At 41.0% G+C, this 21229-nt stretch overlaps 1 protein-coding gene across 8 annotated transcripts in view; it reads right to left on the bottom strand.

Annotated features, from left to right (window-relative positions):
• MTA1 (metastasis associated 1) overlaps nt 1-21229 on the bottom strand; it is an 81741-nt gene that overhangs the window by 46115 nt on the left and 14397 nt on the right. For 5 of the 8 annotated variants that reach the window (XM_080602077.1, XM_080602079.1, XM_080602082.1 and 2 more), the window contains exons 1-7: nt 21184-21229; nt 18042-18109; nt 15553-15646; nt 7771-7897; nt 7532-7595; nt 1635-1752; nt 71-173 (exon numbers count right to left, since the gene is read on the bottom strand). In XM_080602077.1, coding sequence (XP_080458203.1) covers nt 71-173; nt 1635-1752; nt 7532-7595; nt 7771-7897; nt 15553-15646; nt 18042-18109; nt 21184-21214 — 605 coding nt within the window. In that variant the 5' untranslated portion in view covers nt 21215-21229. The remainder of the gene's footprint in view (nt 1-70; nt 174-1634; nt 1753-7531; nt 7596-7770; nt 7898-15552; nt 15647-18041; nt 18110-21183) is intronic. The other 3 variants (XM_080602078.1, XM_080602080.1, XM_080602083.1) reach the window with 1 other exon arrangement.

Here is a 21229-nt window from a genome sequence, read left to right as displayed (position 1 = left end):
ATTTAATTAAAAATTTTAAAAATTTTAATTTAAAATTTACTTATTCAAAGAAGAGGTAAATTGCTCTTACCGTGCTACCACCAAGAACTGGTCTATCTGCTTGTCTACTAGCGGGTTAAAGGCTTCCCAAACTTTAGTTTCAAGTTTTGACTGATCTCTTCCATCATCCTCACCTGTTTGAAAAACAAGTTAGAAACACTCAGTATGGCTGTTTTGGAATAAAAATACTTTCCTGGTTTGGAAAATAAATTTAATAATAATGTATTAATTTAACTGACCGTCCATCTCACATATTCTGCCTAACACTTCTCAGTGAGAATTTCATTCACCCATTTGTCTGTGACAATTCCAGCCTGACAGACACAGCTACCCAGCTCATCCGAATGAGGCAATCAGGTGCAGAAGAACTGGTTTCAAAGGCCGCAAATAGCGGGAAACCAAGTACACCCTTCTCTAAGCTAGCCAGCCTCTCTTCAGCCTCCTCCCCAGCCTCTCTTCTTTCTCTTCTACCCTGCAGCAGTTCCAGAAAAACAAACATGCTCCTGGATGTTCTGAGTAGGCAATGAATAGCTGGTTCAATCTGCATCAGCTGCTTTCTAAGGGGTAAATCGTGGCATCAGATCCTCCTGCTTCTTTTTATTCTGACCCTACACAAACCAAAATACCATGGAAAAATACAGGAGCAATTGAGCCTTTTTTTTTTTTTTGCGCTCCTTTTCAAACATCTGGAGATTATCCTTCTCTGAATCCCCGTGTTGGCCTGCTGAGGGAAGAAAATGCCTTTCAAATTAGTTCATCCTCACTTAGGAGGCTAGCCCAGCTGCTGAATAAATACCACAGACAAATTAAACAAGAGTCCTGACCAATCTGTTTGCCTGTTCTAACATTAGCCTAACAGTATCAGCAAAACTCCAAAGCAGAGACTGAAGAGCCTCGGTGCTTTTCTATCTCTGCCTGCACACTTTGGCAAAGCCTCTTCCAACACGTGCTCCCTCAGGAGGACCAGTCTGAAGTTAGCATCTGGTGACCAGTAACAGTCACTTCTGCTGGCCCCTCTTCCTAGGCTGGGGTCCTCGTGCTCCTTCTGCAGGGCTGGCTGAGGTTGCACACCGTGCCAGGGCAGCAAATTCCTCCTCCCGCCTGCTCTGCAGGTGAGAAATCGAGGCTGGCAGCCAACACCGCTGGATGGGGAGGGGCTCTGAGGAAAGGCACCCGGCAATAATGGGCAAATTGATGAGGGGAGACAGCATTTAATTGGCAATAATTTGGGAGGGGCTCGTGCAGGGAAGTGAGGCTTGATTAAAAACACAAAGGCTTTACAGATGTGCTGGAAATGTGTGCTTCCCATGGAAATTCTGAAGTCTCTTAATAACACGAGTGCAAGCTCCGAGAGAGCCAATTAATTCAATTTGTTTCAACAACTTTTATGATTTGGACAAATGCCCACTTAAAGACTGGTTTGAGACATAATTAATTGCATTCAGTGGGCAGCAGCTTCAGTCACTAACAAACCAGGCCATCGGGGTACGCATGACCTGGCGGTAGAAACCTCCATCCCCCATAGGGGCCACGTACATAAAGGTGGCCGCATCCAATGTGGCCTCTGGAGAATTTAAATAAATTATGGAAATTACCCTCTTTTAATAAGTCTGTTATATCTGCCTGGTATCTGTTTCCAACTCGAATTTCTCCTTTATCAGCGAGTAGGGTCTTTTGTTGAGGATCGTATACTAGTGAATAGAAGAAGAAATCCTAAAAATAAAACAAAAGCAAAAAATAAAAATAAAAAGAGTATTATTAACTTTTATTTTTAGCATTGCATACATAGTAGCAAGCTTTTACATTGCAAGTTTGTTCTTACTAGCTATATATAGATTTTAAAATTGGGTGAACGAGCGATGAATGAACCACCAGTTTTAAAACCCAACGTTAAATGCGGCCTCTCTCTTTCTTCTGTACTGTAACAACTCTCCCAAACAACAGCAGCTCCCCCAATATACACTATTTGCACTTGAAGCAAACATGGCTCATCTTGCACAAGCAGGGCTCAGGAGGGCCAGAAGGTAATTTTTGGTAACACCAGATGGTTTAGGACGTGCAATTGCATTTTGCTGTTCATCAAAATGGCAATAATTAGATGCCAGTGACTTATCTGCAGAGAAGCGTTGATACAGACTAAAACTTCTGAGTGTTGCAGCTACACCAACAAAACATGCCAAAGAGGAATCAAACCCCAGACCATCACTGTATCCCTCTGCTGGACCAGACACAGCACTGGGAGCACCCAAACTGGGCACTGCACTCCAGAAGCGGTTGTGCAAGCAATGAGCAGAGGTGGAAATCCCTGCCCTCAGCCTGCTCCCTGCTCTCTTGCTAATAAAGACCGGGATGTGGTTGCCTTCCCTTGTCACAGGGTTGCACTGCTGACCAACCTGTTGCCTGCCCCTACTTAAGCATAAATTGCCATCTGTCCTTCTGCTGGTTATTGGGCAACGGGAAGCAGATTTGGCAGCAGCAGCAGCTAGCTGCAGGTGGTAATACATTAATTTGTTGCTTTTGCTCCAGTAGATGAGGAAAAGGCTAAAAAAGCTGCTTGGCTTCCATCACCTGGGGAAGCACGTACAATTAAAGCAAAAAGTCACACCAGAATGAGAATGTCCTGCCAGGGGGGAGGAAGAAAACAGCCATAATTTTAACTACACAGTACAAGTAATTAAACTTTTCTGCACAGATAAGTACTTAGATATAGCTATTGAGTGAGGAACTAGAGACCAAGTATGTAGCACGGGATATGAGGCAAGAAGAGAGCTCTGTTAGGACATGAGATAACAAACCTATCCAAATCTCCATCCACAGTAACAATGTCACCAGGAAAGAGAAGCGTTTCTGAACAGAAACACAGTATGCACCATTTTTCACATCCCAGGTTTCTGGCTCATTTTCCCTTTCCCTTTATTTCTGTGTAAATAGCAGGCACCATGTTTAAGTACATCTCTTTTCAAGTTCACCTCATTTTCTCTTTCCCTATATTTGTACGTGTCAACAGCACGCAACAAAAATTAGGACAAAGCTGACATCAGTTCTAAGCTCTGTTCATCCTCACAAAGAGGTGGCAAGGGAAAACAGAGTCCCCCAGTATGTCTTTAAAAAAAAAAAAAAAAAGGAAGAATCACTGTGAATTTTACCAGTACACAGCAAATATTCCATGGGCTAGAGATTCGAAGGTACACATTAGGTTTGTTTTCCCAGCCCTGCAAATTGCACACATTAATCTAAGACTGATTTCACATAGGTAAGGTCTCCCACGGTTGGTTTTTTTTGTTTGTTTTGTTTTTTTTTTTTACATGTAAAGCATCCACCATGCAATTATAGAATTTAAGAAAGTTAATTGGGGAGATATAGGTGAGGGGAGTGTGCAGTAAGCCAGCCAAACCCACTTTGCTACCTGAGAAAACACCACACAAAACGGTACCACCAGTAGAGCACAGTACAAGAGGATAGATGGGAATTTGCACTGATCTGCTCCAGCAGAAAACATGCTATTTGACCACAGCAAAAGGGCAGGAACAATCTCATGTTCTGTCACAACAACAGGATAGAAGTCATAGCTAACACTTGGCAAAATGCTGTCCTAACACCCAGTTAAGTGAACTGGAAGGGTTCTATTTTGGGAGATTCAATTGCATCCTAAATCAATAATATTCTTGACAGAATTGATTCCTACTCCCACAGGAACCGAGGTCAATTTACATCAACCTAACATCAGAAGGGAGCTTCAGAGTAGAAGAAAACTCATTTATATTACAGCTGGATAAAGAAATCTAGGCCTCTTGCTCCCTGACACATGCAGAGCTCAAGATATTACAATACTGAGGATATATTGTCGCATAAACAAAATGTAGGAAAAGGTTTCGTCTTGCAAGCTTTCACCTTTTAAACACAGTGTTTTATTCGTTCCAGCTCCGAAACACCTAGTTGTAAGGCAAAGTATATGCAGTGCAATGTGAATGCTTTTCAGGCACATTGCCCAGCAAATGCCCAAACCCAACGCCGTAGTATAATAACATGGGGGGCTCCAAGGAAGACCAGACCCTGAAAGAGATTTCTTAATGCAATCTTTGTTGGCCAGGAAAAATCATTCATCATGGAGGGGTTTTGTCCAAAAATATTACAGACTGTGACATGCCCTAATGCTTCTCTTCTGTGTATTAGTGCTGTGCATTTAGCAGACTAAGGACATTCACTCAATGAAAAAAAAAAAATGAACAGGCTACACACTTCTGTTTGCCCTTCTTCCTCCACCCTTTTCTGGGAAGCAGAGGCAAGGGAAGGCAGTAGGAAGGCAAGCAGCAGTTCTCTACAAAATAAAGAAGTTCAAGTCTCTGGTCTCTTCTGCCCAGCTGGAGCCTCTCCAAGAGAGAAAAGATGGAAGTTATGGGGCAGGAATGTGAATACAAGACAGAATGCAATCCCTAAAAGTAATGCAATACCACTACCATCTTCCTCCATAGAAACATGAAATTCAGCTCGCACAAATTTGGGGGGATTTTTGAAAACATTAGTAAGTTTAATGCCAACACAAACTACAGCCCAAGGAGCAGAGCAGATCCCTGTGTAGACTAGAGTGTATGTGAGCTCTTGATCACCATTACATGATACAAATGTGAGATTTTTCAGAAGGGTTTCACGAAATGATATTCACAACAAAACAACATGGCTCTTCCAAACCCTCCATGCTCATTCTAGCTGTCAAAACTGTGTGTGTCGAGCTTGCAGCAGTCAAGAAAAAGAAGGGTTTTCTGTTTTAATTTCAGATCCCAGAAAACATTCAACATGTTTGGAAAAAAATAAAATGACCTGCCAAGAGTTAAAATTAAACCGTGGCTTTCTGCTTCTCCAAACTGTTATACAGACACATATGCTCAGAGCCTCCCGACCCAAGCCCCGGAGCTACCATTAGCTACAGCCAAGAACCAAAGCCACCAACTGCAGAAACACTGGAAAAAAGGCTCAAAGTGAAAGCACAGCGCAGAAAGAGTGGTTAGTTTATTACAGCTTGCAAACTTACCCTTGTGAAGTCAGTTGGGGTGAAGGGGGCGGGGGGATAAGTTTAATTATATAGCGCTTTATTTATAGGGGGTACCAAAAGAAACAGAAGTGCCAGATATCTACCCAGCAGGCAAAATTCACACAAGTACACGGAGGTATCCTAGCAGCACAGTAAAATAAGTGGTACATATAAAATAGTTTCCTGCAGAATAGGGAAATCTAACTCTTTTGCCCTAAGTGGCTATGCCATTCTCTTGATCTCCTCAAGAACTCAGTGTCTACACAAAATTCAAGTATTTTGTTGCTTTTTACCCTTTTTCCTCCTGTTCCTCAATTCTGCACAAACCCACTTTTGCCAGGCACAGTAAAGAAGTCGGTGCTGGTTGCCCTTCTGCCCCTCCCTGAATTAATGGTGCAATCCTCGTGAGGAGCATGACCGAGAAAGAGAGTGGAAGGATGAAAAAACAGATAACACAAATGTAATTTTGCTATGCTTACTATCTCCCGAAAAATTCCTGTCTGCATGTTTAACCTTCTTCAATGAAGACAGCCTTGGGCCAAAAACCTACTTTCAGTGGTCATAATATACAAGAAATCAAATGACAGATTCCCTAGAACTGCTTATGCTTTACTGACAGAAGCCACATTAAAATATAAAAAAAATAAAAGCACTCTGAAAGCAGAGGATTAAAAACAGGAAGAAAAAAAAGTAGAAACAACAGTTCAAAACAACACCATCCAGTGCTAGGAATTCACCCGGCAACAAGTACCTCCTTTTTTTAATCTCTTTACCCTCCACCCAAGCACATTTCTGTTCCTGAGCTTTTAATTTCTTTACCATCTGTCCAAGTTAGTTTGCACCACGGCAAAATACCGTGCTAAGTGACAGGACACATTCAGGGAACTCTCTCATTCTGTGAAATCTCTAAGTGCCTGCTCGGTTTAAAAATAACCTGCACCACTCATCTTGCATTCTGAGAGTTCAAAAGGATGAAAACAAGATCCCCTTCTATTCCTACATCTGCAACCAAGCAGTTGCACAATTAGAGGAAGGCAGTTCCCTTCTCAAGGCACCTACCTGTAAAATTGCTGGTAATAAAAATGTTTGGGGAGCAATTGCGAAGGAACGCTATTTAAAGGTTGGGTACTGGTAAATCTAAAACTAATTTCAATTTGATTAACTTTTGCTTTCAAATGGGCATATCCTCAGCTGCTAGTTGGTGACAAGCATTTCTGAATACAACAGCCCTTGTTTGATGCACTGCCATTTGGCAGCCCTGAGCTCACTCGACATGTTTTTGGTTTCACATTCCAAAGAGAAGCCTGACTATTTAATCCCTATGCTTTGTTTAAAATTCTCTTAAACTGGAGCATTGGATTAAAATTAATCTTACATTTAAATAAATACTAAAGAAAGTTAAAAATACACTTAAATAAAACCCAATTATGAGACAGACTGCAATATGCTCCTTCCAAAAAAAAATAAAGCTGTTTTCTTCTTGTTTCTTAAAGGCCAGTTAATGACCGTTACCCTACTGTTTCCAATTACAAGATTTCCTCTCTTGTATAACATTTACATTTTTTCAAATCCAAATATAATGCTTGCAGATTTATTCAAACAATAATACACTGAAATTGTTTACTAGTTGTTAGTAAAAGTTTAAGAGAAAACTGCTGCTAATCTCCAAAAATAAAGCTTTCACATTGTCAAATTCCAAGACCGCATAACCCAGAGCAGCCAGAGGTCTAGCCATATTTAAAGGTATATAAAGATATTAAAAAAGGATTGCAATTGCAATTTTTAAAATCACAAAACACCTGAAAAAGTAAACCCCAAATTTGTATTCTGAATAGTGATTAACAGCAAGACAATTCAGTTACAAGTGTTCGTTTGAGGCACTCTTTAAGAGCCAGATTGCTAAAATTTCTACAGGAGTCGGAAGTCAACTGACAAGTAGTTTTTCAAGGATCTAAACATCTGTAGTGGAAAATTAGAGGATTACAGGTAAACATTTTGAACATTGAGCTCAGAAAACTGGGAACTAAGCTCCTCAGAGATCTGAGGTGAGATCATGCTTAAACCATATTAACATAAATATGTAAGATTTCAGGAGAAAGCTAATACATAGAAGTACAGTTTGCTGGCTTGCTCCCTTTTCTACAGTTACTTCACCTCCCACCCTGTCTAGCCTGGGGGCACGAGCCTTCACTTTGAACTTTCAGACTGCCAGGCTGATGAGCAAGAAGGGTTCCCTTAACAGAAGAGACAGCTTACTTGCCACAGGGATGTCTGTCCTGCTAGAAACACAAAGTTTTACATCAGAATGAAAACTCTATTGAGCTTAATGCTTCCCACTACCAATGCGCAGTATGCTTAGAAATGAAAGAACCGTCTTTTTTAAAACCTTGCGAAAAGCCACCAATCCTAAATTGTGCCAAAATAAAGTGTTCAAGCTCGACAATTCACAAAATTGGTTCATACCTCCCGTTCCAGATATGATTTAAGGGATTCTGTCTCATTTAACAGAGTAACGCTGCATTTGCCTCTAAAAAAGAGAAACATATTTTATGAAAATACATGCATCTTAAATGCTTGTGTGATTCACAAGATGGTACTACTGAAGTTGTACACAAAATTTAATATTACATTGAAGATTATTTGGATAATATTAATGCCATTTGTTTTTTTGAATAAAAGCACTGGAAGAAGATGGCCATTACCTAATGTGTGTGGCTGGCAGAGATTCCAACTGTCGTGAGAGAAACAACTCACGATGTCGTAGCTGATGCTTCTGTTTCTCTGGCAAATCAACCATTTCTGGATTTTCCATCTCTTCTTCCATTTCTCCTAGTTATAAAGAGACAAAAATCTATCATCGAGAGCACAGTGCAAGTATTCATTCTGGGTCAATCAGAAAAAGCAGCTCCAAAACCATCACTAAATAATAAATAGACACAGCATGCAGATGAAATCTAACTTTGTCTGAATCCTCAAGTTTCAGCCAAATGAGTAATGAGATAATTAGTGCAGATCCTTTAAGTTATGCCTGTGATGAACTGTATTTATCACCAGTGGCATGAAAGCACTCCGGGTCCACACTTGCCCTGGTCACACAGAAATCTGCCACCAATGGACAAGCCAAGCCCAAGGGAGAGCTCTTCTTGGAATCATCCCTGCACCGCTGACTTCATCGGGAAGAAGCTGATGCATGATGAATGAGGCACTAAAAGTGAAGCCTTTCCTCTTTGCCAGGTGTCAGCTATCATATGCCCTACTCCTTTTTCAGGTTATCAGTCACAGATTGTCCCAGCCCATCTTCAACAGCTTCTGAGGGAAATGCCCACCAAAAAGGCTAGGTTAGTCATTTATAGTATTTTACTCTTTTCACCCCAACCACAGCCGATAGATCACAGTCACAAGATTAACTGGAACCTAACCAAGTGCCCAAGGCCAGCCCTGCAGCCAGCCCTACCCTACCTCAGCACACACTGTCCGCAGTGCTGCTGTTTCAAGAGCTCGCCTCAGTCTGCGGTCAGAATCCACGACCTGGGGCCTGGAGCCACGCTATCTCCATCCGACCGGCTTGAAACGAGTGCCAAAGTAAATACATGAAATCACACCCATACTGATACACAACTGATCCAAAACATCTCTAGGCATCTTTCTGGTAGGAAATACATTATTAGTGGTTTGTGTTCGTTAGCAAGCACCCTGTCGATCGCATAAGACAAAACTGATGAAGGTAAAAGACGCCAAGAAAACTGCAAAGCTTCTCCATGATGGAGGACTGCAAAAGAAAACATCACTCCTTCCCTGTGAAATTAAGGCAGTTACTGTATTTTCCAAAACCACAGTACAGTTTCCCAGCCTCTAGTAGAATGAGCTGTGAAGTCTCATACATGAATAGTAAAACTCCAATTTTACTGCAGCTGTACTCTCAAAGAGCAGACTTATGCCTGCAGCTTAATTCGACACTTGTTGCCAAGAAACATTTCTAGTCAAAAACACATACAGGCCTACTTGTGATTAATGTACCCTTAAGATTAGTTAACTATAATCCTCACAGCTACCCCAAAAGAAAGCAAACAGAAGGGAGAGATCTCCATTTTATAAAACATTAAAATTGCATTTACTTTTAAATAGGCCACCATTATGCCACAGGGAGGGTGACAAAAAAAATTTAAAAAAAAAAGAAAGATGTACCCGTCAGGTTCCCCACAATTTATCACTCAGTTTTACTGTTCCAGAAAAAAGACTTGTGGTTTATACGCCCTTCAGGTAAGCTGCTCCAGCAAGGAAAGGAAAAAGACACAGCAACATAATTAAAGCAGACTACAACATACAACATCTATTATGCCACACGAGCTCTTAAGCATACAGCAGCATGCACTTACAATTGAATATTTTCCTAAGAACTGGAACACAGAATTTACATTTGTGCCACAGTTTCATGGTTCTGCAATTTATTTACTGAAGTGGATTCTGTTTTAGTTGAAAATTAATATTGTGGCTGCTGACCTCCACTATAAATATACCGGCAGTAATCCACAAACAAGTCAGCAAGTTACAAGCTACCTTGCTTAAAAAGCGATGGATACTAAAATGAAAAGGCATTCATGCCTGCACTTATGAGACTTTTTGGAGAAAGAGAGCAGTGCACTGTGTAATGTAGGGAAAAAAAACACTATAAGGAGCAATCTAAAATACTTAATACCTTCAGTACATTTAATAGCCTAGAGCTTTCAAAAATTGCATTTAAAAAAAAAAAAAAGACAACTGTGCCAGTCTTATCTATAAACAAAATGAAACCACCCAGCAAAACCAAGTTAATCTCAGGAACTGCATCCCTTCAGTTAGGCTTGCCTTTCAACTACTGCTTTATTTATATGCCTAGCTTTTGTACTAAAACAAGGAAGGTGGGAAGCACGCGTTTTCTTCTTATGCCAGCTCTGCTCTGCACAGCCTTTCAAAATAAAAAGGCACAATGCATTTTGACAAACGCATTCTGAACCAAAGGAAGATGGAAGGAAAACACGGAAGATGGAAAGAAAACCTAGATTCAGCACAGGAATCTCTGCCTTGCTGAAGTCATGCAAAAGTGGCTTTGACAAAAACTGTAACTAATACCGCCTCATCACCTCCTCGCATACAGCAAAGGTTTAGGTCAGGCTATAAACCACCACGGGGGCTGATGCAGCCTCTGGTTCCAGGACAAGCCCGTCTGACGCATCTGCATCTCAGCCTCCTATAGCTCAAGCTCTCAGCAAAGCGGACTTTATCGTTGAGAACGGCCGCCCTTGAGAAATAAGGTCCATAGTTTTAAAAATAAATAATAAGAACCATAAAGATAAATTCTTTTCAGAAAGACTTGCCCACGTTTACGGCAGCACTGCAGAGCAAGTGATGAGAAAGCACAGTAGGTGCAGTATACTGGGACTTCAGAGCTCTCATAAAGGCTTACTTCAAAATTAATCTCTCTGCTTGATAGATGTGCTCACGCAGATTTAAAACTAAACATGTAGTCTTAGTACAAACAGTAATATGTCAGCTATGCAGAAGTAGCCAGTGGAATGCTGCAAGGAGTGCGTTAGATTAAGTATTATTTGATATTTGGTGACAGAATCGTTAATAGCACATTAAGAAAAGCTTGAAGACAACTTATATTGGAAACAAGAGACAGGCAGATTGGACACAAACAGCAAGACTCACGTGAAAGCTAACATATATGGGGAAAAATGATTAGAAAGAGTAAACTTTGAGTTGGCAGGAGAAACCCAAGAGGCAGAAATTGTAATTTAAAATGATTGGGTGTATGAGATGTGAAATTAAACATCAATATTTGCTAGACACTAGAAAGAATAGCAATTTGATAGAGATCAGACTGGGCTCTCTACAACATCAGAGGCAAAAGAACAGCCCCTGCTCTGCATGCTGAGTGTTGTATGAGTTGCTACACAGCAGAATTCAGAAAAGCACAAAGGCAAACGATACAGAAATTAGGTTTCGAGAGCTCACTAGGATGTTCAGTTTGGGAGACAGGTACATCTGTAATAACAGAAGAATTAGGCAGCATGGCATCACTACCACTGAAATTCAAAGGAAAAAAAAAAAGGGATCAAAACATTGGGAAACAGAACGAAGTCAGTAGCACTGACCTGTTACAGCTCCTTCAGTAAGAAGACAGGATGTTCTAGAAGTGTTGCGTTTGAAGAGATGACCAATAAAACAACAGATTCCTTTTCCCAGGTCCAATTTCTAATGGTTTATATTAAACCTCCTAGCCTCATTCATTTTCTCCCTCCCTACCAAAAATTTAATATCGATTCATAGCTATAAAAAACATGATAGAGTTTCTGAACAAGTAGAAATCCTTATACCTTGACAGTTCAGGAGCTGGCCACAGCATCGAGACAACATCTTATCACGATCCCTTCCAAGGTTTCTTGTGATCGTCTGTTGCAGCCATGGCCAACATTGCAGGTAGGACACAGAGCAAATGGATGCTATTTTTGACACTCAGCACATCCTTCCTTGCCACGCCACCGCCAGAACAGGAAATCACAGTTTCCTCCTCTCAGCAGGGCCAAAAATGTCCATTAGTAGATTAATAAACTCATCATTCTAGAATCACATGTAAGTATTAGGGAGAAAACGGGGACGGAGAGTGTAAAATGGCCAAAAACTTGTCTGTGAAGCTACCATCAAACAGCATTTGCACTGGCTGGTGTCATCTAAAAAGCCTCAGCGGACCCCTACCTGTTCAGGCACACAGCCCTCACGCAACTCACGCACTGACTGAGTGCTGACACTTCGCTGCTGCAAGATGCTTATTTTTAGAAGCTTCAGCACCTGGAAGACCAGGCTGCCATGCCTGCCTGGCACCCACACATCAGCTGCTGAAAGCTAACCACAGAGCTGCCAAAAGCTGCCCGTGCCATTCAGCTCGCCCCAACTACTACCAGCGTTGTTTTACAGTCAGGACAAACATTTTGAATGAAGCGCTGCAAGACAGACCACGCGCAACTGGAGCCAGCTGGGGTGGGTGGGTGGAAGGGAGGACAGGAGGTTGTGCTCCTGCTGTTGGAAATATTTGCTTAATTACATAAGAAACTGCGGGGAGAACATATATATAGCCACAGCATCCAAATAGTAGCTTGAGGAGTAAGCGATAAAAGTCAGTGTGCTTCTCTTCCATCAGGTTCTGCCTGCAAGTCCGTTTGCATACAATATTCTACCTTAAACCACTACAAAGTCTTTGGGCAAAGAACATTAAATAGTCTCCTACCGGTGAAGCAGGTTCATTTCAGAATCAGGTGGAGAAATGTCCTGGAATAATTTGCGAGGTGATTGAAGAGGCTTATGAATAAAAAGTGCTAGCGATCTATGGAAGCCATTATAAGGCTGAAAGATTTATAGGACAGCCTAGACAAGTTTTATATCATGTGATAAAAATAGTAAGATCACAGATCAAATCCAGGAATCAGGTTGCGTACATCAAGGTACTAATTTACAGTCACCAACTACAGAACAAGCTGCTTCCTACTCATTTCTCTTCTTTATAAAGAATTATGAGAAAATACAGCATAACCCAGATTTTCAAATATCTGATGGATTATTCAGTTAAAGCATAAGAGCCTCTTTTTTCTTTTCTTTCCTGTTAAAGAAAGAAAATCAAACTTTGCAGGATTCATTTCACAATCACATCTCTTTCCTTCTTTTATTGAGAGAAAAAACATTACAAAATACACCCATATTTTTCCATTCATGTTCTTGCCATATCTTCCCATTATTTGGTTCTCTCACTGCACTGATCTCAACAGTAGGTCTAAAATAAAGGCATCTTAAATATAAGACTGTGTGAATCCAGAAATGTCTGCAGTCAGAAAGCTCCATTAATCAGCTGAACAAAGGCAGTTAAAAGATCAGCGATGCAGATACGTACATCTACTGCAAATGCATCAAAATGAGGCAACAGGAGACTTTATGGAAATGAACTCAAAGTCAGTGGCAGTGTTGAGTAGCTGTACTGGAATGTTAACATCCACAAAATTTAATTTCATTATATCATGCAGGATGTATTTTTTTTTTTTTCAGAATAAAGAACTAACTGCTGTCCAAAAGCTTAATTTTACTCTCTTCTCCCTCCTCATGAGGAACAGAAGCCACACAACACAACATCTATCTAAGTAAATGGAAGTAATTTAGTAGCAATTTTACTCTGCACCAAAAGGAAACATACTAGAAAAAAATCTAGCTACTAATGAAATTTACACTAAGCCTTAGTTGTCTCTGGTGAGTCTATTACTAGGACTGTTCCACAGAAGAAATTTTCTGTCTTTCAAGCAGATATGAAAATGAACAATGAATTATGTTTACATTAAAAAGAAAATCTTCATTTCCTATTACAAAAAAAAAGGGAAATAAAAGTCAGTCTTTGCAGGCTGAAAGAACATTTACATGAGTTGCAAGGAAGGCTTTTCATTTTCCGCCTCAGACGTGCCTTTCTTTGAATCATTCCTACCTGCTTGCTTTACTAAATCTAGTGAAGTGAGACACAGATGAAGGAATCAATAGTCATGTTGTTTATGGCGAAGCTCCTATTAAGCCTCAGTATTCTTGGATAAAATGAGTGCTGATGCACTGAGGAGATCAAAAAAGCTTTGCCTGCTACCACAGTTCTGCGACACAGCCAAATCTCATCCCAATGCCACACGCCTTCTTCCAATGTATAGTCATACTAACGCAGTACAGAGACTTATCTGGAATTGAATATACAATAGAAAGTATTTAAATTTAGGGGCTAGTTTTGCTGCATTTTTCCCCGATAGTACTACAGTGGCAAGAACACCTCAAAATATTGTATTAATTGTTAAAACCGAAACCTGATTTGATCAACCCCCATGCCACACAACCCTGTAGATCTGTACTACATACACATCAGTCTATTTGTACGCAGACTACAAAGCACGTTAAAAAACAATAGTACTTGGCAGCCAAATCCTGATTTTGACATGCCCAGATCTGATTGTTTCTTTTTCACTTATCTGTGTGCCTACAGGACATCCTCGAATTATAAGGATTGAAAAGGGTGTCCATATTTGTTTTTAGGTTGCTAAAATTTAGCAATCTGAACAGTTACATCTCACATACTTGATTATTTACAATTAAAATGAGTTTAGTAATTCCACCCACTTACTTCCCCCCACTTTTAACATGCCCATTTCGGTACCAGTTTTATTAAACTGCATCTATCACCTCACAAGCATGGGATGAGAGGAATGCTGAACTGGCAGAGGAAATAAGAACAAATCTAAATCTAACCCTCACTGGCAACTAGAATGGAGTCGAACATGCTGGAAGGACTCCAAATAAAGTGCCCAACATCACTGTGGGCATGGGTATATCGCACTATTTCTCCCCCAGAGATGGACACTCATTTTGAGAGCGGGTTAGTGCACCATGCTCACCCCTTCCTAAATTCAGAAGGCACAGATTCACGGCAGCTTCTCAGTTATTTCGTGTACTTTGTTGTTGTTGTTTTTTAAAGTATCTGGATGTTCTTGCACAGACTTACCTTACAGATTTATATAGGCAAACAACTATTGTTTTTGTGTGCATTTTTTAGTATTTTTAAACTGCTTTTATAATTGAAGAGTTGTGTCACTAAGTTTTTGTTTAGAAATAAGCTTCCATCTCTGCTCAACTGTCTCACTTCCTTGACAGAGTACATGCCAACATAAGCTAACATAATATTATGTTAAAATAATAAAATCAAGGCATACATGCAAAGGAGGCCAAACTAAGGCAGTATGAACAACCCTGCAAACTGCGTGAGAGTTCAGTTTTCTTTTGTTGTTTTGTTTCTTTGCTTTTTAAATCATAATTTAACTAGAGTATTAAAAAAAATAGTTTTTCAGGTCTCAAGACTAGACATTATTCTTAACAAAAGAAGCTGAGCTACTCAAAATAGAAATAGGTTGTCCTAAAATTCAGTGCTTTAAAATGCATTTACTCAGTATGTCACTTCAAAAAATATTACTAATGTTGAAATGTAAAGACAATTCCTGTTAGCCAAGTTTCAAGTTGATTTTCTACGATCAGACTATTTGACTTACTCTTAAGCAAAGTTTACATTTTTTTGTTCTACTAACCAAACAATTCATGGCCAAGTAACACAAGAAAGAGAGTATTTTCCCTCACCCTGTCCAGTAGAAAATTCACTTTCAGGAAGCAAGTAAGATGCCTTTATTAAGCCCCAACAAGCTTTATCCACCCTCAAACTTCTGTTCCCCTCACCACGATAACCAAACCGTAACTAATTGAGATTTTAAGGAAGTGGGGTAGGGAAAGAGAAGTCAGCCAAACTGGTAATGCAATTTGCTGAGGATGAATACAGGGAAAGGATGTTTTAAAATAACACCACCAATACTTGTAAGTGCAACAAAGTTCTACCCTAGTTTGGAAATTTTGCATAGAAATCATATGAACACAAAGAAGCTTACTTGCATGTTTATCTGCCAACACAATAAGTGTACTTGATATGTCTCTTCTTCTGTAGAAGCACACCACCTTTGCTTCCACATTTCCATTGGCAGTCTGAAAAAGGAAAAAAAATAATAACTGAATAGAAACCAAAACTTGAACTGTACATACTTAATTAGAAAACTTCATAAATAGTCAGGAATTTTGCCACACAGGCTACCTAACATCATCATCTAGCATGCTCCATCTGCCCAGACTTTATCTAAAACACTACCTCTAGTGGGATCCATTCTAGAGAACGGGAATAGGTTTGGCCCTTCACTCCCAATTGTTTCTGCAGGATCACCATTTTAAGCAGTTACAGATTTTTCAAGGGGTGAGAAAAATCACTTACCTGCAGGTACAGCATACCAACAAGCCACTTTGCTACTTTCCAGGTGATGCCTGCATTTAGCAGAATGCAAAAGCATCTTTACAATCCTAATAAAAGTAGCTGTGAAATATAACAGAATTCAGGTTTAGGCTGTTCTCCAAACTCAGTAGGACAGCAGAAAAGCAAGAAAGAACACAGTCATTATTGCTCTCACAAAAGAAGTTCCATAATGCTTCCTTTCTCTGACAGCACTGGCAGGTAAACCATGACCAACACAAGAATTATTCTAAAAGGAGAACAAAGGAAGCTGCACCAGGCAATAAACTCTACACCAGTGGCAACATACAAAGAGGTCAGATTTTTTGAATGGTTTGGGATTTTTTTTTTTCTTAAAACTCTTAAAATGAGTTCGGTGATGAATTTCTTGTAAGATGATAGCTGCTGAATTATGAAGCTGGCTTTATACAGACTCTAAAGGAAGTACACCTACTGGTTTGAAACAGACCCAGCCAACCTATTGTTTCCAAAATAAGTCAATAATTAATGAAAATGTAACTTAAAAGAGTTGTCTCCTACTATTGAAGAGTCCTTGAAAACCAGAATGGCACACAGTTTAAGAAACTAGAAGATTGAGATACGAATTCCCCTCCAGGAAGTCTCCAAAAAAGGTAGTGGACCAGCAATCTGTCCACAAGGAAACAAACAAACAAAACAAAACTGATATACACGCTTGTTGCTAAGTTGTAAAGGGAGGAAAAGTTTTATCTCTGATAACAACAGTTTTCCTAACACACAAAAAAAAAATCAGAGAATACATATGTGCTCAAATATTTTCCCTTGCAGCCTACCAGTTTTGTACAGAACCTGTGGAATTTCTATCCTTTTCTGTTAAGTAATCAAGAACTTTTAAATTTTGAGGAAATACAACACAAAACCAGTAGTCATCTTGCAGCTGTGTTTTAACAATGTCGAATTATGCACTTTGGTTAATTGTCTGGCCTTCATTTACAGTCAGTGAAAACAAATGCAACTTGAGATATGATTCATTTCAACCCGAAAGACCCATTTCAAAGAACAGGTCAGAGAAATTACAATTTAAGCAAGAGTTGCTCTAAATGAGAGATCCAGGCTGAAAGTACCATTATTTTTAAAAAGGGGAAACGGAAGAAAGGTAGGGACGGGACCGACCCCACAAGCAAACCCGACACACTTCTGCACCCTGTAACTGATGGAATACAGCCACTAACATAACATCCCAATGGATCCACTGGGAACATGTTAAGGAAGTTCCTATTATTTCCTTAATGGAAGAGACACGAAGTATTCTGAAAAAGATCTACACTAAAAAGAAGGGGTTACAAGGATGCCCTAAACTTCAAGTTCTTTGTCACGTTGATATATTTTCCCCTCCAAATAGCTGTTTCAGAAAGGCATGTTTTTCCATCCCTGTTGGCTGAAGAAAACACCCTATTTTTAGGCAGTTAATTTAAATTCAACACCAAAACAGCAACATTACACTCCTTCTGTATAGGCTGTAAAGCACACACTGGTATTAAACCTCAAAACGGTGTGTTTAGGACACAGCTAATGGCTTCAGATCAGTCTTCCCTCCTCAACCAGGTAAAATTTCAGCATTGAAGACTTCAGCTGGCTTCCCACGTGCAACCCATCATGCCTGCTTTTTAAATTTAAAGAAGGGGAAATCTGGCAAATGAAATAATACACTGACCCAAAAGACAACTAAAGAAAACAGTCTGAGGAAACACATAATAGCTCCAACTCTTCCTGTTGAGTGACACTCCCCCAAGAAAAACCAAATTACAAAGCTCTCCATCCTCCTGGGAAGCTCTTATTTTGTCTTCCTACCGCCTGATCAGGGCACAGAAGACCAGCAAAAACCTCCTGCCCTATAGGTGGGCATAATCACCTTGAGAATGACCTCCGGTTGATGCTCTGCCCTTTCATGCCAAAAGAGAACAATCTAGCAGGTCTCAGTGTTTCAGAAAATCATCACAACAAAAGTATTTTAAGCTACTAATTACCAGAGAACTGATAAAGATTTGTTTTGATTTTAATCAAATCAAACAGATCATAAATTAAATCAGCTTCAAAGACTTGATGGCAAGAATTGTTTACCTTATTGAGTTCTTCTATTCTTCGTATCAAATATGGGTTACTCGAAGAATTTTCAAAGTAGACGTAATCTGACAAAAGAAAAAAGATTCTTTAAAATATGAGCTGCTAAAAATCAAATAAAAAGCCCACATGTATACCTGCTAAGGACACCATACCAAATTAATTTCTTGACACAAGCAGCACTTCAAAATGTTCCCACTCAGTCCTGGATTTTAGGCGAGGAAATACAAAATCCATACCAGTATAAGAAACAAACATGGGTGCAATCTGAAGACCATTAACTCACTTTCCAAAAAACAGAGCTCTATTATCTGCCTGTACAGTGGGAAAGCAAAGCATATGATGGTCTGTCTCCCCTGATCAGGTTATTTCGTTTTGATCACAATGTTTTCTTTACTTGCCTCCTTTTCTTTCATACAAAAATCCAGCCGCAACACGCTATCCTTCCTCTTCCCCCCAGCTCAGCTTCATCATACAGCCCAGTTACTTACACTACAAATTGCTCCATTCTTTCTCTCTTATCTTTTCTTCTACTTCCTGCTCTTTTACACCCACATTATCCCAGAATAACCTCGACAGAACTCTTATGTTGTAAAGCCAAATAGGTCAGAAATGCTCATATTCAAGCAGGATAAACATCTTCAACCAGAGGGCAAAAAGGCAGCTCTTTGCTAAGGTGGTGCTGTCACAAAACCCTCAGAGAGGCACCAAGGACTGCCATACGAATAGCTCAGCATTGCTAAGCTCCAAGCTTTAACGCTTCTTCTCACAAAAACAGAAACTCGAGAGTCTTGAGCAGACCTGGCCTTTGTCACCCAGGACTCCTCAAGCAAGCCTTCAGCCTTCACCGAGGCGAGGAGAGGGCTGAATTCAGCCCCCCCAGCAGCCGCCCACCCTTGGGTGCTGACCTTGGGGGCAGTCCTGACCTGCCACGGTTTTCTCATGCACTCAGATCTGAGAATGATCCCTCCAAAGATATTCTAGCCGATTTAAGACGATTTCCCTTCAGATGTCCCAGTTTATTTGTATTTGGAGCAAAACATCCATAGCCTTCGGGGCTCCACTCAGGTAATCCTCTGAAATGAGCACATTAGCATGACCCTCCACTGCTAAATGGGTGTTTAGCGGTGCTAAATACAGACAACTACTTAAGCTGTTAGCTTCAATCTTCCTAAAATGCCTCCTAAAAGGGCAGTGATGGATGCTGTTAACTCTTCCTCTGGGCTGGGGAAGAGTCATCCTCCAAAACCTCCTCCCCAGCTCCACCACAGAGCAGGTTCCTCTCAAAGGCAGCTTCCCTTCAGGCTTCGCACCGGAGAGCGGGCTAAGGAGTCCAGGTAGGCCATGGTTTGTGGAAAAACCTCGCTCTCGGCACCTTACAACAGCCAGGAGCTGGGGTCTGCTGCCCACCACCAGCCAAAGGGCTCAACGCCACCAGAAGCCACAAAACCAGACGGATATGTGGCAGCTCCAGCAATAACTGCTGACTGAAGTAACAGTGACAGACAGTGAGCAATTTACAGGTTAGTGATCAGAGGGAAAAAAGTTTACTCCTAAGCAGAAAGCCTCCCCTGGAAGGGCATGGCAGTGGAGGACACAGGGCCTTCGTCTGCCCTGCAGTGCCTCCAAGCTCGGGGGCTGCTTGAGGACCCCCTGCCCACCTCCTGAAGAAGGCCAAGTTCGCTCGGCCTACCCCCTTACCACTCCCAAAACCCCACTTCAGGTACTTCAGCTGAGACCAAACACAAACTCATAGCATTTGTTAGCACTCTGAAGAAATTGAGTCTGAAGGAATGGCAATGGCAGCCTCCGACTTGGAAACACAACCTTGCCTTTACTTCCAGGCGTTTATAGTGAACATCCCAAACCCTTGTAGTTCCTATCACTTTTCTAACAGCTCTTCTGAGTGTGCAACGTGTGCGTGTCCACACTAGCAAGCTTTCTACCTCAGGTGAACATTAATGCAATTTTTCAGTTAACTACAGTTTACTGAGTGTCAAAATCTGGCGTGGATTTTAAAAGAAAGTTTATCACAGATCAGTGCCTTATAAAAGGCTATCTCAGGGTGATGTCCAACAGTTTTGAGTAGTAAAATCCAAAAAATCTGTTGTTTTGCTAAGCAGTAGGAGTGTCCCCAGACCTGTACCCCATGATCAGTAAGTGCAAACAGCCTTACACAAAGCAGCACACTGCTGGCAGAAAGACAGCAATGAAGATGTCCCACAGGCATTCTTCAAGAGCAGACACATGACGGAGTGTAAAGGGATGTGCTTAGGCCAGTGCTTGATGACTTCATCACAAAATGCACAGCCCAGTACTTCCCAGCCTCACGGAGACCTGCTTCCCACTGCTGAGTTACCTGGAGAAGGGTCTCTGCCTCTCTGCGTGTAACGCAGAGCCCACTGCAAATCACATAAAACAGAATATGCGAGCAGAACAGACAGGAGCGATTTGCATTTTTTCATACAGACTTTAAATACTTTCATCTAAAATTAAAACGCTATCTTGCGCAGAGAAATGCTCCAGTTGCTCAGTGTGCCACGCATGCAACAAGGAAATTGTGAGTTCAACAAACCACTCTTCAAAACGAGGATGCTTTAGCACGTGAGAGCACTCCTCTTAACCTGTTCCATGAGCAGCAAAACCCAGCCAAGGCTGGCTTCCTACACACTGGGATTTAAAGGAGGCACAGCACCATGCTCCGTCGGCCCCTACTCTCCAGAACACCTCCTTTTCCCCTGAGCAGCATTTCCCTTTCCTCTCCAGCCTCTTCCCAACCCACTTCAGTGCATCCTTCTCATACTGCCCACCCAATATGATTAATAATATTCCCAGTTTGCTTCCAAGACAGTAGCTACATCTGTACATGCACAGAGACAGCGGCGAGCAGAAACCCTCCACAGGCTCCCAGCAAAGCAGCTGTCGATGGGAGGCATCCTGTACGTGCACAACTGCCAGTCTGTGCCGTGGGCTGAAGGAGAGGACGGGGAAAGAGACCAAATTAACAAACCTCTAAATAACAGGAAGATGCATGCATCTCAAGTCCTACCACAGAACAGGAAGGAAAGAGTACACTTAAAAAAAAAAAAAGTCTAGGGACAGGAGAGTAGAGCCTGAAAAAGAGCAAAGCAACAAGTCAGACCTTTCAAACACAACAGGCTGGCTATCCTCATCAATTTATTGGCTTT

Source organism: Anser brachyrhynchus, assembly GCF_964034855.1.
Source record: "Anser brachyrhynchus genome assembly, chromosome: 8".
Classification (NCBI taxonomy): Eukaryota; Metazoa; Chordata; class Aves; order Anseriformes; family Anatidae; genus Anser; species Anser brachyrhynchus.
This window is presented reverse-complemented; position numbering and strand designations above follow the sequence as displayed.